Source organism: Apodemus sylvaticus, chromosome 2 (assembly GCF_947179515.1).
Source record: "Apodemus sylvaticus chromosome 2, mApoSyl1.1, whole genome shotgun sequence".
NCBI classification, from domain to species: domain Eukaryota; kingdom Metazoa; phylum Chordata; class Mammalia; order Rodentia; family Muridae; genus Apodemus; species Apodemus sylvaticus.
In genome coordinates this window covers 186,542,397-186,557,114 of record NC_067473.1, presented here as the reverse complement: position 1 = coordinate 186,557,114, position 14,718 = coordinate 186,542,397, and the positions used below count along the sequence as shown (strand labels likewise).

Below are 14,718 nucleotides of genomic sequence, written 5' to 3'. Positions count from 1 at the left end.
GGTGTTCTGCAGGGCAGGGGGGGGAAGAGAGCCAGCCAGACTACTTCATTTAGGCCCTGGAGATTCTTGGGCAGGTTTCCCAACATTGTGTTTCTCTGAAATTTTGTGCTCTTCTGAATTATGAATTATGAAAAAAAACAGCAAAACCAGGGAAATCATTGTGATTCTCCTATGAACATTTACATCTGGTCAACATAGCTATCTCTGGTTTGCAGGATTGAAAGCGAGAGCAGAGAAAGCTAGCACACGGAGTGGGAAGATTAAAGCCAACATGTCTAGAATCAGAACAGGAGGGCTCAGGAGAAAATTGGCTCTGATCTAATCAGCCGGTCTGGCTTCTGGCTGTTCCCACATGTTCCATTCACATTCCTGGCCACGTCTGAGGCTAATGGAACTCATTCTTGCAGATAAAATAAATATTCGTAGCTCTATACAGAGTCTACTTATATAAACCCTGTCAATAGCGTTCCTAAAATAACACAATATAACCTGAAGGCAAATGAAGTTCTAATGGGCATTTTCTGTGTGTGGTTTTGTTATCCTGGCCCACAGGTCTACATATCCATTACAGCTCAGACACCCTTAACCTGAAAATCTCAAATTCCAGATTCTCCAAAACCTGACACGTTGAATATTGACACAATGTCACAACCAGGAAATTCCTCACCTGCTCTCGTGTGACAGGTCACAGTTGAAATGTGGAGATACTAAAAGTGCTGTATAAGGTCACTCTCAGACTTTGTATATAAAGTATATGGAAATAGAGATGGATTTTGTGATCAGTCCTTGGTCCCATCCCCAAGACATCTCATTGCTTGCACATGAAGATATTCTAAGAGAGAGAGAGAGAGAGAGAGAGAGAGAGAGAGAGAGAGAGAGAGAGAGAGAGAGAGAGAGAGAGAGTTTCACCTGCTTTGAATTCTATTCAGTCATATTTACTAGCATTTTTCAGTGTTTTAACATAACACGACCTGGTGATGAAGGCCTACAGCTTTTGGCTGAGAAAGGTGCATATATCTCTACTCACCATGAGCTGCCCAGTTGCTTTTTTGTCAGAACACTGGTGGGTTCAGCTTCCATTGCTGCAGCGACACACCTTAACCTTCCATCTCTGCTGCCTGGTGTTCTCCAGCATTCTCACTGTTGACAGTACATGCCCCGTCCCTACCGCACCCCGTTCTAGAACCACTGCACGCTCTCCTACCCTTCAAGAGGAATGTGCGTTAGTGCCTTTCCCGGTCCTGCTTCACGTTCCCCGTCTCAAGCTCCTGAAATCTTCTTTTCCTCTTCTTTAACTCTCAGATTCAGAGACAGCCCCTCTGTGACACTTCCTAGATCCAGTAGCCACAATGAATCCGTTCTCTTTCCTGGCACCAATTGCTCCATGTATCCTATTTAATACCCGCTTCTGACCCCACAGATGTTAAAGTCCTGAGGCAGGCAATTGCTTTCCAGCTGGCATAGTACCTTCTAGCTCTCACTGAAACAAGATCACAGTGAACGAACATGATGACACTGACCACCAGAGCAACGGGAAATGGCAGCTGTAGCTGAGCAGTTGATAGGGATGGTCACTTTGTTTTACATGTCAAACACTTTTCCCAAAGACCTCAGCTCAACAGGGGTACAGAGTAAGCATTTACTGCGTGCTTTGTGGTTTGGCCGGGAGAGGAGCCTGTTTATATCATCACTAACACTGTCACACCCTCTATTAACTTCTGCTAACGTGACTCTACATTGTGATGTTATTATTGAGGTGAGTTCTTACACTATAGCCCAGGCTAGTCTTGAACTCGTGACCTTCCTGCCTTAGCCTTCCAGTGCTGGGATGATAGGCATGAGTCAACCTGCCCAGCTAGTACATTCTTTATGCATTTGTACATTCAGCTGTCATAGTCTTGATCTTTCCATATCGGTTCATAGTAAGAAACAGGGTTTCAAGACACTGTAGGGATACTGGTTATGCCTGTCTAAGTTGTGACTGCTGTACTCTACCTTGCTATACCCAGAACCAACTTTCAGGCTTTGCTGTTGGCCACATCATTGGTTCTGGGATAGTTGTTCCTCTAGCTTTACCCCAGTACTTCATGACAGTCTAGGTGTGCTGTCTTCTTAACCTTCTTGAATCAAGCTGACTTAAATGCTCCAAGATGGCGGTGGCCACTAAGCCCATATGAGCCTCACGTGTGACATGTGTTCAGTCATCCCTCAGCTGGGGCCTTATACCTCAGTGCGCACTGTCACTGCCTGTCTCCCTGGAGTCATGCAGCCTCTCTAACATAGCTCTCAGGCTCCTTCCTTTTAGATTAGCCAATTGGTGAATACTGCATTTGGTCCAAGTAGCCATGTCAAATCAGCTATGTGCTACCCTTGCGGTTCTTGGTCTGTGTACAGGTATGGTATAGGATGGATGGTTTGAAATTTCCCCAGTACATAACCTGCTATGAGTGCCTATGTACACATAGATTTTATATAACTGATAGACATACTAAGCTAGCCAAAAAAGTTAAATAAAGATACCATGCAGGTAACTTTTCAAGTGAAAAGATAGTTTCTGTTAGCCATTCAGAAAGTACCATGCTGGAGTTAAGAGTTCTTTCTTCTCCAAAGCGTATGTGAACAGCACCTTCATATCACCTCGTTGGCAGCTGCAGTCAGGCATTAACACTTTAGCTAACTAGGGACTCAGCTGGATTTCAGAAGTTAGATGCTCTCTTCCACGCGGACACCACTGCCTCTGTACAGTATGCTTATAACATGGTTTGTTGGTGGTTCACATCCCCTCAACCCATGGACCCTTGGGTCTTCTCTGATGTGGGTGACAATGTTTCCATGTGTGAAAGATTAGCCTTACTAATGTCCTACATAAGTAAACAGCTCCTGACCCATCTCTTCCATGGAAGTTGTGTTGGTTGGTTTTTGTCAACTACACACAAGTTAGAGTCATCTAGGAAGGAGGAACTTCTACTAACAAAATGCGCCCCCATAAGTCTGGCCCTAAGGCAAGCCATGGGTAGACAATTGATGTGGGAAGGCCCAGCACACTGGGTGAGGTGCCACCCTTGGTCCTAGGTGGTATAAGAAAGTAGGCTGAGCAAGTCTTGGAGAGCTCTGCTTCTGTTTCAGTTCATGCCTGAAGGCTGCTGCCTTGAAGGCTGCTGTGAAGTGAAACGAACCCTTTCCTCCTCAGGTTTCTTTTGGTTGTGGCACTTTTGGTCACAGCCATAGGAAGAAAACCAGAGCACAAATATTTTTTAAAACTATTTTCCTGTTTCACCTTTACAATTTTATATGTTAGATTTAAAGAACAAATGAGCAAAAACAAAGATAAACACATGCCCATCTTACGGAGCAAAGTAGCATTAGTGTTTGCAAACCGTCCCTCACCTCCCTGTATGTCTCCCTGCATGCCCGCTGCAGATTCGTAAATAGCACTTGTAAAGCTAACTTCAAGCCTAAGGCTCGCCCTGGCTCTGTTCTTTATCAAGGCTCCACTGGTTTTAACTTTTGCTGATTTCGTTTTGTCATTCCTCTCTTCCTCATCTATATAAAAATATTGTTTGTTTTCTGAAGCAGTTAGAAAGGGCTGCATAATTCATGCTCCTCTAAACATCAATAATTCAGTTGTGTATTTCCCAACACAGAGAGCATTATTCATGGTTTTGGTTTCGTCTCTTTTACTCCTGAACACTGTCTTACTGTCATGATGCATAATTTTCAATATGATTTGGAGTTTACATTAGGATGCATATAATATAAAGTTTTGAATATATTTGAAATCAACTTATAAATGTTATATGAATATACACTATATGATGTATAACACAAATATTTCTTAGAGGAATAGTACATTAAAATTGATGTCTTGAAAGTAAAAATAATTTATATTGTATTTAAATAAATAAAATATAATTTAAATGTATGAAATTTAATATCAATATATGAGTATACACACACACACATATACATACTAGGCCTATACGTTTTTATTTTATATTATAAATTATAAGTAGCAACATAATTAGGAATCATAATAAATAAAAATACAATGTAACACAAATATAATAAGATCTTAACATACACTTAACGTACACTTAACGTACAATTTAAAATACATATTTATGTTTAGTAACATATTTGCATCCTCACTCTCACGGATTGTCTCACCTTGAATTTGTCTGACTTTGCTCACACATGTGATTAGGTTATACATCCTCAGCTAGAGTCAGGCCTGTGTGGGGTCTTTGTGAGGAGAGACCCTGGTAGATGTGATGTGCTGCCTTAACACACCTCTATAGTGTCTTCACTTTTTAGTTTTCTGAAAATTAAGTTGGTGAGGAAGCGGTTTGAAGTCATGAGGATACCTTGCATCTCAAATAACTTACATGTCCTAGATTTATTTTCTGTTTTTCCTCTGCTTATGTTCGTTTAGGAGTGCTGAGGATTGAACTCAGGCCCTTGGCCTTGCTGGCCAAGTGTGTCACTGCCAAGCCACACTCCCAGCCTGACTCAGATGTCTGGTTTCTTGCTCTGTATAACCTTACTCTTCTGGAAGTAGATGGGTGTGTTTACTGCTCTAGCTACACATACCGGCGGGCAGAGCAGAGTCTCCCTTATTCATTCATTAGTTTGCTGTTTGTGATTGTGCACTTGGAACCTTTGTCACCCATGTGTCTCCATGTACATTGTGGTTTTCTCTGTTTTTAATGGTTTATAATGCATTATGCTCCTTGTTTATTTTAGCCACGTTTTCTCAGGTTTGTTCACTGAGCACTTTTTTAGATTTTTTTTTCCTTTTGATTAACTTTTTTTTTGAGTGATTTGTGCTCTGACATGAGAAGGTGACCCTGATGCTCTTAAGTCTCCCCAAGCCTCTATAGTGTCTTCATTCTTTTCCAGGGAGCCAGTGTTTGTCTAAGGTGTGTCAGTACACCATGGGCATTGGCAGACCTGTGAGACCGTACTCATGCACATCTGTATACACATACACATATACATCTGTGCACACACACGTATACCTGTATACATACACATACATCTGAACACACACACACACATCTGTGTACACATACACACATACATCTGTGCACACACATACATCCATATATACACACATCTGTGTTCTCTCTCTCTCTCTTTCTCTCTCCTTCTCTCCCTCTCCCTCTCCTCCTCCCCCTCTCCCTCTCCCTCTCCCTCTCCCTCTCTTACTCTCTAGCAATCAGAAGTCCCCTCATTGTTAAAAGTATTGATATCTCTGGTTTTATTTTCCCTCCACTTGGCAAATACTTTGTGATGCATCACTACCCCTCTACCCAAAGATTATCACAGTGTCTGACACTCTTATGTTTCATGGTAGAGTTTATCAAGACTCAAACCCAGACCATTGCACAGTGTAACCAAGCACTCTACTCCTGAGCTCTTCCCACAACCCTTTATATATGTCTCAATAAGTCAATAACTGAACAAGCATTCGTGCTGAGAATTGATCCTCTGGAAGAGAAATTAGAGGTAAGGTTGAGTATGAAAATTCTTCCCCTCGTTCCTCCTTTTCTCTTTCTAGAAATGTGGAACATATGTAAGAACAAGAGGTGTTCACTCCATAGATTGCTACCCATATGCTTTCTGTTATGCTGTTCCTAAAGTCAAATGTACTTCCACAAGATACTGTGACAGTAATTTTCCAAGGTTTACAGTTTTCATTGTGTTGCACTTTCTAGGTGGCTGGCATCGTGGGCAGAGCTGATGTGCTAGCGTGCCTCCTGTTTCTGTTGGCCTTTCTTTCCTACCAAAGGTGAGTGGGGCTAAGTAAACCCCTCTGTGATTTGGTCACACACTGCCACATGTCCACTAACCCCCTGCTTGACCAGAGAGAGGCTCTGGGCTGCAATATGCTCAGTGGGTATCAGGGATAAAAACCATCTTTTTACCCAGTGTTGAGATGTTATCTTCCAGCTCCATTCTGAAGTATTTAATATTGTGTGTGTGTGTGTGTGTGTGTGTGTGTGTATACATATGTGTGTGTATGTATGTGTGCGTGTCTGTGTGTGTATGTATGTATGTGTGTCTGTGTGTGTATCTGCTCTCCCAGTCCCAGGATTATGGACATAATATTCACCTTTTCCTTTTTTAATGTGTGCTAGGGATTTGTATAGCAGCTATGTTACCTCCTGAGCATCTCCCTAACCCTGACATCAGCTTTAAAAGACTATCATCCCCTCCCTGGGAATCCAAGCTCTTGCTTCTTTTTTGCTTAGCTTTTTCTATTAGTTTTACAATAGTAACTCACAGTTACATAACAAGGTTGATTAGGAAGTATTGCTTCATAACTATAGTTTTGTACTTTAGAATCTTTTTGTCAAAACACAGGAAACCTCTACTACATTTCATCTTTGGGGATATGTAGTATCCCCAAAGTGAAGACATTTCCACAGACCTGGGACATGTCCACAGAGAGAAGACTGAGTTAGTAAAATGTGAGTTTGGACAAAGGGCTCAGAGCATCTCCCCAGAGAAGGCAGGTCATGGAGATATGCTGGCTGAGAATCTGTAAACTTGGCCTTTGGATCAATTTACTGACCCATAACTTACAAAACCCACTTACTGAAGAGCACTGTTCTACACCTTTGGTACTTAATTAGTAACAGCTTCCCTTCTTCCTGGGCCCATGCATCCAGACAGAGCGCAAGAACACGTGGCAGTGAATACTCAACCTCATGGCAGAGGAGAGAAAGGGAGAGAAAGGGAGTGATTTCAGGTCCAGAGCATGAGATGGCCTCCCAGGACACAGTCTCAGTGCTGCTTCCTCCAAGCAAGGCCCACCTTCCTCAGTTCCTCCATTTTCCACTGGCATCTAGTAGATAGAAAGGAACATGCCCCTGCAGGATGCCCCGCAGTATACAGAACAGGCCCTACAACAAAGAGTCATCTGGCAGGGAAATGCCCGTGTGGCAAAGGCTGAGGACCCTGGTACAGTCCTGTGGAGGCCTTGCATCTGGACTGAGGTGCAGGAAGTCTAGGAGGTGTTGCAGTAAAAGGTGGAGCCGGATTTGTACAGTATTCATCTTCAGGCCCAAGCATGATACTGTATTCATAATTGTGCACATACTGTTATGAAGACTCAAAACATGTGCCCAGATTTAATGTTTCCTTTTTGAACTAGAATTAACCTATTGATTAATTTAAAAATTTCTGTTTGGATGTATCTAAATGTGCTCCCATCTGTGTGGCTGTGAGGCAGATCATCACAGTTGGTTGTGTGTACCCTGCTCACTTTTGGAAATTTAAGTTATAGGCCAATCCCATGGAAAAATGTATATTCTACAATCAAGTTAGCATGTAATCCTAGTTGTTTTGAGATATAATCCACAGGAGGAACAGTTACAATATAGAAAGAATATTGTCCCTCACTTTAAGGGAGAGAGCACTTAGAGGCTGTGCACTTACATGAATAAATAGTGATGTTTTCTTGGAGTCGTTCCATTTTATTATTTGGGAAATAACAGTGAAAACTTCTTGAAATTTCTGTAGGAAACTGATTTAAACAATAAAGATTTCCAGGCTTGAAAGATGGTTCAGTAGTTAAGAACATACTTCTCTGGCAGAGGACCTGATTTGGTTCCTAGAACCCATGCTGGGTAGCTCTCAACAGCCTGTAATTCCTGCTTCAGGGGATATCATGGCCTCTTGTGGCCTCTCTATGCAACTGTATTCACATGTGTGCAACGCCCCCCCCACGTGCACGCACACACACACACACACACACACACACACACACACACACAAACTAATAATTAATTACAAGCTTGCCCAATACATGCATATTGAAAATAGATTCAAATAAGCAGATTAGCAAAAAGAAAATAAAAATGTTCAAAACCTATTGTTCCATCATAGAGAGAATGCTATTTACATCTCTCTCCTGTTTTGTGCATAGAAGAATAAAAACGCTTTGAGCTAATCATGGTGATGAGTACTTGACATCTGTCACTTACCTGGTCCTTGCTACCAAACTGTTCTCCCATTTCTGTGGTATGGTATCCCGTTTTCTAACTGTACATCTGTGGGCTGTACCAGGAAATCCAGCTTCCCACTCAATGCATATGCATTAGTAATGTGCATTATTTTCTTGGGCATATTCACTTGAACATCCTCCTATCTACTAAATCTATCCTTATGTAACTGTTTTAAATGGCTTTTCAGTGTTCATTCATTACAAACCATATTGTATCATAATTTGCATACCGTAATTTAAGTTCCGAGTTGATATTTTTGAATCTTTTCCATTTAAACAATATTTTAAAATATTTTTTTAAAAAAACATTGTGTGTGTGTCTCTGAGTTTCTATGCACACAAATGTGTGCGTTCTCAAGGAAGTCTGGAGAAGGCACAGGATCTCCTGGAGCTGCAGTTACAGACCGTTCTGAGCTTTCTGATGTGGGTTCTGGGAACAAAACTCCCTTCCTCCAGCAGAGCAGCAGGACTGAGTCATCTCTCCACCATCTTCCATCTTAACAGTTTTAAATAGTTGCAGGTGAATGCTCTTAGAGAAGTCCTTGCTCAGAACACCTTGTGCTACATGAGATACTTCTCCAACAGGGAGTGCTCCATCACAACCCTTGTGTTGATAAGGAATTTCCCAACTTGCTTTGCAGGAGTCTGGCTCAGGACTGTGCAGGGCAGTGCTTCCCCCCAACGGCTTCTCCCTTCTTCCTGCTGCTCAGTTTGTTTTTGGGGACCTGTGCCATGCTGGTGAAGGAGACAGGCATCACCGTGTTTGGAGTGTGTTTGGTTTATGATCTCTTCTCGCCCTCCCACAAGCAGGACAGGTTGTAAGTCATTTCCTACCTTTGCTGTCGCGTTAGTTACTTTACTTTTTATGGTAAACCTGACAAACTAACTTGAAGGAGGGAGGGTTCACTCTGCTTCAGTGGTTCTAAGAGTGTCACATCTGGAATAGAAGGCAGCTGTATTAACTGCCACTCTGCAGTTTGTATGAGCTGTGTGCTGCTGAAGGAATCTTGATTCACAAGGAAAATCTATTATGAAAGGTAAGCATTAACGGCTTGTTTTGAGTTTCCAAGCTCTGATGGCTGTTACCCATGAGTGAGCTCTGTGAATTTGAAGCCTGTCTGCTTGCTCCAGTCCTCTGACTTAAGAGCCTTAGGAGGTTGACTGGAGCCAGTCCTGACCACCCGTGTCCTCTCGCTCATAGGTCATGTGGTTTTCCAGTTAAAGAGACAGCTTACTGAGTGCCCCATTTTCCTCTTAATCTATAAAGGTACACTTGTCTTGCTGTGTGGATTGTGATGCTAAGACTGATTGGGGAATATTAGAAGTTCAAGCATGTAGAATTTTTTTCCCCAATCAAATCCACAGTTCTTCATAGTTTTACATGTAGTCATCAAGGAAGAAAATGACAACTGCTGATACAGCTGTAGATCCAAGGGATAACTTGTGCACTTTTGGTGAAAAAGCAAATTTTTTTTATTCGATATATTTTTTATTTACATTTCAAATGATTTCCCCTTTCCTAGCCCCCCCACTCCCAGAAAGTCCTGTAAGCCCCCTTCTCTCCCCCTGTCCTCCCACCCACCCCTTCCCACTTCCCCATTCTGGTTTTGCTGAATACTGCTTCACTGAGTCTTTCCAGAACAAGGGGCCACTCTTCCTTTCTTCTTGTACCTCATTTGATGTGTGGATTATGTTTTGGGTATTCCAGGTTTCTAGGTTAATATTCACTTATTAGTGAGTGTATACCATGATTCACCTTTTGAGTCTGGGTTACCTCACTTAGTATGATGTTCTCTAGCTCCATCCATTTGCCTAAGAATTTCATGAATTCATTGTTTCTAATGGCTGAATAGTACTCCATTGTGTAGATGTACCACATTTTTTGCATCCACTCTTCTGTTGAGGGATACCTGGGTTCTTTCCAGCATCTGGCAATTATAAATAGGGCTGCTATGAACATAGTAGAGCATGTATCCTTATTACATGCTGGGGAATCCTCTGGGTATATGCCCAGGAGTGGTATAGCAGGATCTTCTGGAAGTGAGGTGCCCAGTTTTTGGAGGAACCGCCAGACTGATTTCCAGAGTGGTTGTACCAATTTGCAACCCCACCAGCAGTGGAGGAGTGTTCCTCTTTCTCCACACCCTCTCCAACACCTGCTATCTCCTGAATTTTTAATCTTAGCCATTCTGACTGGTGTAAGGTGAAATCTCAGGGTTGTTTTGATTTGCATTTCCCTAATGACTAATGAAGTTGAGCATTTTTTAAGATGCTTCTCCACCATCCGAAGTTCTTCAGGTGAGAATTCTTTGTTTAACTCTGTACCCCATTTTTTAATAGGGTTGTTTGGTTTTCTGGAGTCTAACTTCTTGACAGAACACCAATAGCATGTGCTCTAAGAGCAAGAATTGACAAATGGGACCTTATAAAATTACAAAGTTTCTGTAAGGCAAAGGACACCATCAAGAGGACAAATCGGCAACCAACAAATTGGGAAAAGATCTTCACCAATCCTACATCAGATAGAGGGCTAATATCCAATATATATGAAAAAGCAAATTAATCCAGACATGTGGAAATCAGTATGGATGTTACTCAGAAAACCGAAGATCCATCTATCATATGACCCAGCTATAGCTTTCTGGATATTTACCTCTCAGACTCCAAGTCAACATCCCACAGAGACACATGAACCTTTATTGTGGCACTAGTAACAACAGCTAGGTATGGAATTAACCTAGGCGTCTATCCGCAGAGGACTCTATAATGTAAATGTAGTATTTATATACAATGAAATTCGGCCATAAAAAAAGGAAATGAAAAATGTCAATACTGAGTTGTATATTTTAAAATAAATTGTATTAGTTTAATAAAAATTAAAAAATAAAAGAGAAGAAAGAAATGGTATCATTTGTAGGCAAATGGATATAGCTGGAGATCATCATACATGGTAAATTAAACCAGAAAGACAATTATTACATTTTTCTTCTCATTTGTGGGTTATATAATTGTATATGTGTGTGTGTGCACATAAGATGTTAAAGGGAGACTGTCCTGGGAATAAAGGGAAAAACATGGAGAGAAAGGGAAGGTTAGAGGGTTTGGGGGAATAGGGTTAAAATACATCATGCACTTACAGGCAAATATCCTTATGAAACCCAGCAGCATGTGCAGCGAATATGTGTCAGTAAAAATAAGCTGAAAAGGAAAAACTTGTAATGCAGTTCAGCTTTTGACAGTAGAGAGTTGTGAATAGCAGAGATCGGGACTTGGAGACTTTACAGGACAGGCTTTCAGGGGTCTTGGCTAGGAAGGTGAGGAAGGCTGCTTCTCCTTAGTCTTGCCCTTTTGTCTGACTTGTTTCCTCAATTCTGTGAATGATTTAGGAGCAATGGGGCGATCTGTCAGCACAGTTCGGGGCAGCCAGGGAGCCCCCAGCCCTCCTCTCAGCAAGCCCACCCCCACCGTGAGAGCAGAAAGCAGCGCTTCCCACACAAAGACTCCTGGGGAGGCTGCCACTCACCATTGCCACCAGAGCCCAAGAACAGTGGATTCCCCATGTCCCCGAGAGCGGTGTGGTCTCTGGTGAGGTATGAGGCTGGGTTTTCTACCATATTCCTTTCTTGGGTCATGCATTGCCTGATGCTGCAGCCTATAGCGTCTGCAGAGCTGCAGTGTTGAATCAGCTCTTTGGAACAACCTTCCTTCCCTCAAGGGTCTTGGTTATGGGTTGGGGACTTTCAAGGTGGGCTGGTAAGGTTGTCTTGGTTGACTATGAACACCTTGAGGGTGGAAACTTGCTCTGTATTGCTGGCAGTTGATCCCAAGTTCTTAATGCAGTTACTGGCTGATAGTAATTTAAATGTTTATGAGATGAATAAGTGGGTGGGACATAAGAATGGATTGGAATCAACCATGGGAAAAATTTTCAGAACTGGAAATGATGTAGTAGGGAGAAAATATGTTAAATAGAAGAATATTAGGCATTTTCATTTCATTTTTATTTTAAATTCTGTGCGTAGGGTGCAGGCCCACATTGTGTGCAGGTGAGATATAAGAGGAGAGGAGAGATGAAAGATACTAGAGCAAGAGGAATAAAGACAAAAACTCCTGCAGGTGGCATGCTCATATCCTCTGACTGACTCTCTAAAGATGGCATCTGATTCATTGTACACCCACTTCTATGTAAATGTTCCCACCACAGCTGATTTCAGGCTGTGGCATGACATCACTGGGCATGGAGTAACTGATGCCTGTCACTCTGCAATTTCCACCAGATAGATGAGACAGACCTTAGCATGAGCCAAGTTCACTGTGTCATCTAACTAGGAAATGCCCAGAGTTGATAACACCCAGGAAAGGAAGGCTGTGATAGATGTGGCATGCATTTGAGTGTTATTGAATATTAAAAATTGGTTTTGAAAACTCTGGTTTTTCTTTTGTCAGATGTGATTGGGCAAGGCAACTGAGTTCAGAGAGGTGGTAGCATCCTGCTTTTTAAGATTTCTGTCTCTGCAGACAGAACATTAAATCATAGCTCCTTGGCTTACTCTCTGTTAGCCTCAAAGTAGCATGCCATATTGTCTATCAGGACCATAGCTGTTTGTACTGCACATCAAAAAAGAGAGAATTGGCAACTAGAGTTCTTCCGATGTGTGGCAGATCCCACACCCTAATTCTTGTCCTGTTAGCATTAACTGTCAACTTGATACAGCCTAGAGTCAACCTAAGATGGAAGACCCAGCTGAGGAATTGCTCAGACAAGATTGGCCTGCAGCACGTGTGTGGGAATTGTTCTAATTATTGATGTAGGAGGACACAGCCCAGTGTGAGTGGGACCATTGCCTGATCAGGGCTGAATAAGAAAGACAGCCGAGCACAAGCCTTTGAGGGATGCAGAATTGATCAGAGTTCCTACATGTCCTGCTTTAAGTTCTTGCCCCGACTTGAAGTAGAAGACAAATAAACCATTTCATCCCCCAAGTTGCTTTTGGATAGAATGTTTTATTGCAGCAACAAAAGGAGCCTCGCATAGTTCTGCATTGTGGATGCTGTGTCATGATCACGTGGGTCTCTGAACGCCAGGGTGCAGTGTGAGTGGTGAGGCTGTCTATAGAGCAGGGAGGGATAGTGTGGGAGTTTTTTGTTTTGGTTTATCTTAACAAAAATTGAACCAAGAATCATCATATAAAGTGTTGTTTTCAGAAGTTTTCTAATTCAGGGTAAAATACAAGCACAGGAGGAAAGCCTACTGCAGGGCATTGATTTATCGGCTTGTCTTTGTCTGTGATTGTCTTGTGGGTCAAAAGTATATTGGGAAATGGAGAGTAAGACCACAGTTGACTGGTAGAACTATTTACTGAATCACTGTATGTGAAATGTTTCAAATGTCAACAGACCTCCACTATCTTAAAGATACAAAACACACATAGGCACATGCAGATGCACACACATGCATGCTTGCACACCTTCCCTTTCATGTTAGGAAGTTCAGAGAGTACTAAATGGAACTGTATCTTTGTTCTTCACGTATATGCTCAGTTTATTCCATAGACCACAGTGGTCACAGTAGGCACTGTGCACAATGTTTCTTGTACATGCCCTCTGCACCCTCCCCTTTTCTGTGGCATGTCACCCTACCATCATGACCCACCCCGCTCCTCTGGGCATGCTAGGCATAATTTTTAGTGCTGAGAACATGATAAATCAATGAGCATATTTGAAACTATATTAAAATGTATATTTATTTTGTTTGTTTTGTATGTATGTGGGGGTGGGCATGCCACTAAGTGTAGAGGTGAGATGACAACTTATGGAGTCTGTTCTCTCCTTCCAAGTGGGTCTTGTGGATTGAACTCAAGTGGTCACCTGTGGGAACAAGTGCCACAACCTGCTGTGTTACCTCATTGGCCCTGGATTACTTACTATCAAATAGCTTTAAGCCTGTTCATGTCTAGGGTGCTGTCATTTAGGCCATTTGGATACCCTTTTCTAATTGTAGTCCTTCATGGCTTGCTGGTTTTTTTTTTTTTTTTTTTTTTTTTTTTTTTTTTTTAGTGTATTACCTGGACTTTTCCCAGAACCTTTATTCTTTGGTGGTTGGGCCTCAGGAGAGCTGGTACACAGTTCTGGAGAGGGGAAGTGCAGGCATTTGTTCTCTTATGGAGAAGGACTTGATTTATTGGGAAGGTTGATTGAACGCTAGTGTTTGCCCTAGGGCTGAAGGAAAAGCTGAAGGATTTATACCTTTACTTACATTTTTTTGTTTTTATTAGAGAGAGTTTCCTTCTTAGCAAAGACTGGCTTGAGACTCATGATACAGCCTGGGCTGTCCTTGAACCTGAGAATTAAGGTTGCTCTGACCTAGACCTGTCATCTAAAGCCATATTCTGTTTGACAGAACAAATGGTTTCTCCCTTCTGAGAAATGAGACTTGTAAGCTGTTTGACAGATCAAGGGGTTCCTACTTCCTTGCTGGGGAGTGATCTGTTGTGAAAATGCCTTGGGGCTGAGGGTTCTTTGTGAGAAGAGCCTGTTCTCAGTCACCTGCCTAAGCGAAGGACTCTTATTTGGCCTCACGTGCATGGTGATCTGTAGGGTTTTTTTTGAGTGGACTGAGACTTGCCTGTCTCAGCCTCCTGGGCACTGTGATTATGGGCATGCACCCTATCCCTACCCAGCAAGACGTTTGCTATAAAATAATTTTA

At 42.2% G+C, this 14,718-nt stretch overlaps 1 protein-coding gene across 3 annotated transcripts in view; it reads left to right on the top strand.

Annotated features, from left to right (window-relative positions):
- Tmtc1 (transmembrane O-mannosyltransferase targeting cadherins 1) overlaps positions 1-14,718 on the top strand; it is a 211,626-nt gene that overhangs the window by 22,310 nt on the left and 174,598 nt on the right. For 2 of the 3 annotated variants that reach the window (XM_052175330.1, XM_052175328.1), the window contains exons 3-5: positions 5,718-5,791; positions 8,653-8,829; positions 11,398-11,601. In XM_052175330.1, coding sequence (XP_052031290.1) covers positions 5,718-5,791; positions 8,653-8,829; positions 11,398-11,601 — 455 coding nt within the window. The remainder of the gene's footprint in view (positions 1-5,717; positions 5,792-8,652; positions 8,830-11,397; positions 11,602-14,718) is intronic. The other variant, XM_052175329.1, reaches the window with a different exon arrangement.